The sequence below is a fragment of the Bison bison genome, unplaced genomic scaffold (assembly GCF_000754665.1).
Source record: "Bison bison bison isolate TAMUID 2011002044 unplaced genomic scaffold, Bison_UMD1.0 scf7180017845289, whole genome shotgun sequence".
Lineage (NCBI taxonomy): Eukaryota > Metazoa > Chordata > Mammalia > Artiodactyla > Bovidae > Bison > Bison bison.
This window is the reverse complement of record NW_011475862.1, coordinates 46338-53536: the sequence shown is the minus strand read 5'-3', so window position 1 is coordinate 53536 and position 7199 is coordinate 46338. Positions and strand designations below refer to the sequence as shown.

At 54.0% G+C, this 7199-nt stretch overlaps 1 protein-coding gene across 1 annotated transcript in view; it reads left to right on the top strand.

Annotated features, from left to right (window-relative positions):
* IQCE (IQ motif containing E) overlaps positions 1-7199 on the top strand; it is a 31426-nt gene that overhangs the window by 2754 nt on the left and 21473 nt on the right. Inside the window, exons 3-7 of the mRNA XM_010833241.1 lie at positions 2544-2672; positions 3200-3334; positions 4450-4520; positions 6664-6777; positions 6876-6926. Coding sequence (XP_010831543.1) covers positions 2609-2672; positions 3200-3334; positions 4450-4520; positions 6664-6777; positions 6876-6926 — 435 coding nt within the window. The 5' untranslated portion in view covers positions 2544-2608. The remainder of the gene's footprint in view (positions 1-2543; positions 2673-3199; positions 3335-4449; positions 4521-6663; positions 6778-6875; positions 6927-7199) is intronic.

Genomic DNA, 7199 nt, shown 5'->3' with positions numbered 1-7199 from the left:
AAATGTGAGATCATCTTCCATTATTCTTACTTACTGGAAGTCAAGCATTTCAAGTGTTGAAAATACTAATAATCAAATTGCTTTTTATCTTGACTTCTGTAAATGTCAGAGGTGTGTTTTGCATAATTTAGGGTGGCCAGAGCCCCCAAAGCATCAAAACCACCAAATAGGTGCTTTCCCCCAGCCCCTGGGCCCTCCCCTAGCCACACCGGACGCCTGTCCAGGCACCAGGGCTGATCCCAGGCCCCCTGCTCACTGCAGGATGCACTGTGTCTCCTCCCCCACACCCCCCCCCATCCCAAGCTCCTCAGTTCAGTTCAGTTCAGTTGCTCAGTCGTGTCCAACTCTTTGCGACCCCGTGAACTGCAGCACATCAGGCCTCCCTGTCCATCACCAACTTCCAGAGTCCACCCAAACCCATGTCCATTGAGTCGGTGATACCATCCAACTATCTCATCCTCTGTCTTCCCCTTCTCCTCCTGCCCCCAATCCCTCCCAGCATCAGGGTCTTTTCCAATGAGGCAGCTCTTCGCCTCAGGTGGCCAAAGTATTGGAGTTTCAGCTTCAACATCAGTCCTTCCAGTGAACACCCACAACTGATCTCCTTTAGGATGGACTGGCTGGATCTCCTTGCAGTCCAAGGGACTCTAGAGTCTTCTCCAAAACCACAGTTGAAAAGCATCAATTCTTCAGCGCTCAGCTTTCTTTATAATCCAACTCTCACATCCATACATAACTACTGGAAAAAGCATAGCCTTGACTAGACGGACCTTTGTTGACAAAGTAATGTCTCTGCTTTTTAATATGCTGTCTAAATTGGTCATAACTTTCCTTCCAAGGAGCAAGTGTCTTTTAATTTCATGGCTGCAATCAACATCTTCAGTGATTTTGGAGCCCAGAAAAATAAAGTCTGACACTGTTTCCACTGTTTCCCCATCTATTTCCCATGAAGTGATGGGACCGGATGCCATGATCTTAGTTTTCTGAATGTTGAACTTCAGGGCAACTTTTTCACTCTCCTCTTTCACTTTCATCAAGAGGCTTTTTTGTTCCTCTTCACTTTCTGCCATAAGGGTGGTGTCATCTGCATGTCTGAGGTTATTGATATTTCTCCCGGCAATCTTGATTCCAGCTTGTGCTTCCTCCAGCCCAGCGTTTCTCATGATGTACTCTGTATATAAGTTAAATAAGCAGGGTGACAATATGCAGCCTTGACGGACTCCTTTTCCTATTTGGAACCAGTCTGTTATTCCATGTCCAGTTCTAACTCCTAACATTCCCTTAATAGGTGTACCCCTGTCTGATTTCCGAGCCACAACAGCAGGAACCCAGGCTGTCCCGTTCACTTCATAAATGTGTCTCTACTGCCCAGTACTGGCCATCTGACACAAAGAGCCGACTCATGGGCAAAGACCAGATGCTGGGAAAGGTTGAGGGCAGGAGGAGAAGGGGGCGGCGGAAGATGAGATGGTTAGATGGCATCACTGACTCAGTGCCCGTGAATTTGAGCAAACTCCAGGAGAGAGTGGAAAACAGGGAAGCCTGGCGGGCTACAGTCCATGGGGTCTCAAAGAGTCGGACACGACATAGCGACTGAACAACTGCCCACTCTGGGTCTCCAGGGTTTGTAGTCCCCGTGTGCTGAGGCTTCCGGTCCTCGCCGTGCTCCGAGGTGGCGAGGCTTCTGGCCCCTCCGTGTTCATTGTTCCACAGCGTCAGCCACCAGCAGGAACCACCAGCTGAGTCCCTCTGCTTTGCAACTTTATCCATGGGCGTGCATCTTGTGGAATTCTCACTATTTATTGATGAACCCTGTACATTTAGGAGGGAAATGTCGTTTGTGGGGTTTTTTTCCTGATCACTAATACACCTTCATAAATATGCACTTAAATGCATGTTTAAAGTTTGGAAGACCTTCCAAATACCCTGGGAGTGAGCACAGTGGTCCTGGGTGAGTGGAAACGCCTCAGGGCCCAATGTGTCTTTACTCCCACATCCTAAATGATAAAGGGGAATTTTCCATAAATTCCATAAGCCATGGAAAAATCTTAGAAATTTTAATAACTAAATGCATTGATTTAGAATCTCAGGACCTTCTACAGATATAAATTGCTTTGGTATTTAAGAAATATAAGCATGTTTTATGAACAACTTGGTTTTGCATAAATTTGCACAATTTCTATATTTTATGTGAAGCAGCAAAATTCCAGATTAAAATATAATTTTAAAACCCTTCCTTTGTTTTGGTGACAAAATAAAAAAATGCCCTGGGGGAGAAAATGGGAAATTAACTACTGTAATATTGGTACAACTTCAGGCTCATATTTTAAAATCAATTCCAGTTACTTCTTTATAATAAAATTTAAAAAGCAAATGTGAGTATATAAACATAACCGTATTTTTCCGTAGTTTTTTATTTTTGCCGGCATGTGCTCATCTGGGGCGGTTGTGAGTGTTTCCCTGTACCGTCTTTGTCTTTCTGAAGCACAGATGTTGGGGGGCACAGTGTTCTGCACCTCTAAAACCATGTGTTGCCTTTCTAGAGTCACCTTATCACTCTAAACCGAGGAAGGTGGCCTCCTGGAGATCTCTGAGGACCGCGGCGAGCATGCCTCTCGGGGGCCGGATGTCCTTAACGCCCCAGAAGCTGTGTCTGGGAAGCTCCAAGCAAGGTACCCACGCGCCCCTCGGAAATAGAGCCCTCCTTAAAAAGAAGGAAAGAAATAGACCCGTCCTGCTCACGAGCAGCGCCCGGTCCCAGGTGCTGACGACACAGAGCTTTGAATGCGCCTTGTCTGAAAGACTCCATTTCTGACCTTGTCAAGGACGTGGCGCCTTGAGGCGCACACTCCGAGTGTGTGCGACCTCTGACGTTTGCTCTTGTGGGTCTCGGCCTGTCTGAGTGGGGCTGGCTGTGGTGGGTCACAGGCCCTCCTCCCAACAGCTTTGGGAGTCGTGTGAGCCGGTTGAGGTCATGCCGGCAACTTGGAAGGGGATGTGCTGGGCACATGCGCAGCCTGGAAGTGGGCAGGCACCACAGGGAGGGCTTTGCTGATCTTGGGGCCGGTGGCTGAACGTTGCTCATACACCACGGGTCCCGTGAGCTTCCTTCAACCCCCCGAGCCCGGTTCCGAGAGGCAGCGCCGTCCGTTGTGTCTGCTCATACCTGTCGCGTTAAAACCGTGCACGTTCAAACCAGGCAGTCTGACCCCAGCCCTGACTTCAGACCTCACCTTGGACTGTGCCTGGACCCACTCCCCCAGCAGCGCCCCCGACTTTGTGACCGAAGCCTTGAGAATGAAGAGGTCAAACCTCAGGCGTTCTGCCAGCCACGGTGAGCTCGCCGCGGTGACACGGCCACGAGGCCGGGCGGGGGACTTGGGGGTGCTCTGCAGAGTGAGGGGCGGGCCCCCCGCAGGCGGCCGCCGAGTGTCCTGAAGGTCCCTGCTGCCTCCTGGAGGGTGGCTTTCCTGCTGTGGAGGGAGACGTCATCCCTGGCTTCAGTGGTGTCTGCCTCCCTGGAGTCGTCGTGAAACGGGTTGTGCAAACGATCTTAGAAATGAAAGCTGCGAGGATGATAGACAGCCCAAATCTCACAAAGCAGGGCCGGCTGGTGTCGTGCTGCTGTCTTCCTGTCTGGCCCGAGTCCACACGCCTGCTCCCCAGCGTCCACTGCCCTTCCGTCGGCGCCGTGGGAAGCCCCGAGAAGCCTTGTCCCGGTGGCCGGGCTGGTCGCCTTGCGGTGCTGCTGGCCGGCATTGCTGTTTCAGGCTTATGTGCTTTAGAGTCCTGTCCCCATTAGGGACCGCGCTGAAGCAGAGTGCCCCGGGCACTATGCCGACGGTGGGCGCAGGGCCGGCTGCTGGCACCTGCATGATGATGCCATTGCGTTTGTTTTTGACTGTTTGTTTGTTTGCGGCTTCAAGTCTAAAGACACGGCTTTTCTTTGTGACTCCCTCCTTTAATCCTTTTGTAGATGAACACATGGGCTTCCCTGGTGGCTCAGTGGTAGAGAATCTGCCTGCCAGTGCGGGAGACCCAGGTTCAATCAGGAAGATCCCTTGGAGAAGGGAATGACTACCCACTCCAGTATTCTTACTTGGAGAATCCCATGGACAGAGGATCCTGGCGGGCTACAGTCCTCGGGATTGCAAAAGAGTTGGACACGACTTAGTGACTTAACAACAACAGCTCCCCTTTAATCCTCTGAGTGTAATTAAGTCCTGTGTTCACATCTTTTAGTTTTCTTTTGCTTCTTCTTTCCAAATCAATACCTGTTTGGGTTTTCTTACTTCTGGGGAAAGACCATAATCAGGTTAAAAATGTCGAAATGCATTTGTTCTTTTTTTATTGTTTTTTTTAAAGATAATTTTATTAACCTCCAGGTTTCCCTTAAGGTATAGTCCAGCGTTCCTTCTTCTTTTCAGAGGGCTGTGTGTCTCCCCGCAGGTTACGTTCCGGGGAACCCTGTCTACAGAGAGAAGGAGGACATGTATGACGAGATCATTGAGCTGAAGAAGGTAGAGTTCCCGCCCGTCCTCTGCGACTGTTAAGCGGGGAGGGCCCCGGTCACGTGGATGGGGGGCCACACCTGTGCCGGGGTGTGTCCCGTGGGAAGAGCAGGGGTTGCAGGGTGACACCGAGTTTAAGCCCTGGCCGGGCGCCTGAGCAGCTGGGAGACGCTGGCTCCTGGGGGGCCACCCGCCAGCAGCGAGGGAGCCTGGACTGCGGTCAGCCAGCAAGCTCTGGGTCTCCCTGGGGGGACAGCCCCAGGGGGACAAGGTTATTTCCCTTTGCGCCCCGAGCCCTGGCGTTAGGATGAGTCTTTCTTTGGCTGTTACTGTGATCAGTAACTTCCCGTTTGCGTTATTCTTCGGCACTCATGGCATTTCACAGCTCTCAGTGGCTCTGTCTCGATGCTCCCGTGAGAGAGGTGATGACCTTGAGGCTTGTAGTGTATCCAGGGTTTACCTCTAGCAGACCCAGGATGTGCAAGGTCGCCTACCTCCTGGGGCCGCGGCTCCATTTGCATAACCCGTGCTGCCGCCCCCAGAGCGCAAACCGCCCCAAGGTGAGCAGCCTCACCCTTGTCCCCGTCTCGCCCCCCCTACGCCACGCCCGGCTCTTGGTGCCGCCCGGAGACTCGGGGGGCCCTGCCCGTCCGTGACACGGGTCTGTTCACAGGCTGCGCTCCGCCCCCCGCCAGTAGAGCTGGGACCCATCTGGCACGAGGTCAAGCAGGGTGCTGGCGGCCGGCGTGCCGAGAGCACACAAGAGCCCGGAAGCCACCTTGGGCGAGGGTCCCCGTACACGACAGCCCTCCTGTGGGAGCTTCAGGGTCCTCACCCGGGGAGGTGACTAAGAGCCCTGCGTCCTCAGGGTGGCGACACTCAGGGGGAGCCTTCTTGGGGCCGGAAGCGGGTCTCTGAGTGGGATCACTGCCTTATTCCAAGTACACGGGCCTCCTCCTCCCTTCCGAGGGGAGGGTTTATCTTCAGCACTCTGCTGCCCCGGGGGCAGGGGCACAGGGTGGTTTTTCTCTGGCAAGTGACGTCTCAGTGTGCTGTTGAAAATGGGGAGGGTCGTAAGTGCAGCTTCATGGGGTTTTGTGAGGGTTCAACGCAGTAATCCACGAGAGGGCTTTGGTGCAGGGTTCTTAGCTATGCTGAGCAGGGTAGGTATTCCTGGAAGCAGAATTCCCGTTATCGGATTTCTTGTCTTTCCCAGTGAATGGGCGTTAACTAATTAATTCACGAAACGGGCCCTGAGGGCCAAGCATCTCTTCTGCCGGCTGCAGCCGCTGGCCGGCTTTCCCGACTGCCCGCAGTGGGTGGACGCCCGACTGTCTCTCCAGTGGCCAAGCCAGGTCTGTTCTGATGCTCAGACTCTGCTGAGCACTGTGAGTCCCTTGACAGGACGTCTCCAAGATGATTGGCTAATTCGGGTCCAGGCTGTGCTGGAAGCCGGTCAGCTCCAGTGCTGGCTGACCCCGTGGGCATTTCTGGATGAGGCTCACACGCGCTGACTTAACCTGACACTTTCCCAGCCGTGGGGTTCCCCGGACCAGGAGAAAGTTTCCTTAAGTGAGGCTGTTAGAAGTCCCCTCCCGTGAGCATTTCCTCAAAGGACCACACGTGTCTGGTGTAATAGGAAGGACATCATTTCAAAATACAGGATAGTTGTAAACAGTGAATAAACTTAGTTTTATGAAAAATCGACAGTCTTCCTTCTAAATTCACCGCAGATGGGTGGGAAATTCACCCACAGATAAACGTGTGGGGACCGGCGCTCTGACCTGCTGAGCCTTAGTTGAGGATGAGTCTTGAGCAGACGTTAGCCCGTGACCGTTTGTGACGTGAGGAACGCTCCCACGGCCCCCAGGACTGCCACTGGCCGTGCCGTTTGTGAGCGGCGCCCGTCTGCGGCGGGGGCGCTGCTCGCATTTTAGGGGGCAGGGTTCCTGGTTTCCTGGGTCGCCCTGCACCTGACGGGGTGTCTGCCCCCCAGCCCCAACCTCCACGGTAACGTCCAGACCTGCCTCGCCCTCTGTGCACGCAGCGCCCGCTCGGGAACCAGGCGCTTTGAACGCCCCCCTCCGTCTCCGTGTCTCACCCGATGCTGTGTGTGCGCGGTGTGTGTGTGTGTGGCCCTTCTTTCCTTCAGTCACTAAACATGCAAAAGAGTGATGTGGATCTGATGAGAACGAAGCTTCGGCGCCTTGAAGAGGAAAACAGCAGAAAGGACCGGCAGATCGAGCAGCTTCTGGACGCGTCCCGAGTAAGTGCGGGGCCCGGGACGCGGTGCCGGATGCAGGCGGCCCCCGGCGGGGGAGGCCCAGCGCACCTCGTCTTCATCTCTCGATCTGCTTACCACAGGGCCCGGATTTTGTTCGGACTCTGGCAGAGAAAAGGCCTGATGCTGGCTGGGTGAGTATAATCTCCGGCAGCTCAGCTCATCTGTCCGCTGAGATCTGATCTTCAAACGGCCTTTAGAGACAGAGCTTCTCTCTGAAGCACTCAGAGCAGAGGAGTAACAGGCAAGCGGAAGGCCTTCCTGAAACCCTCCTCCACCGAGCAGTGGGGCTTACACGACGACACCGCGGGGGCTCTTAGTGGGAGCAGGAGGCGGGCTGAGCAGGCTGACTGCAGGGGCGAAAAGGCGCGGCAGGAGAAGGCCGTGACGGCGCGGACACCTCGGGC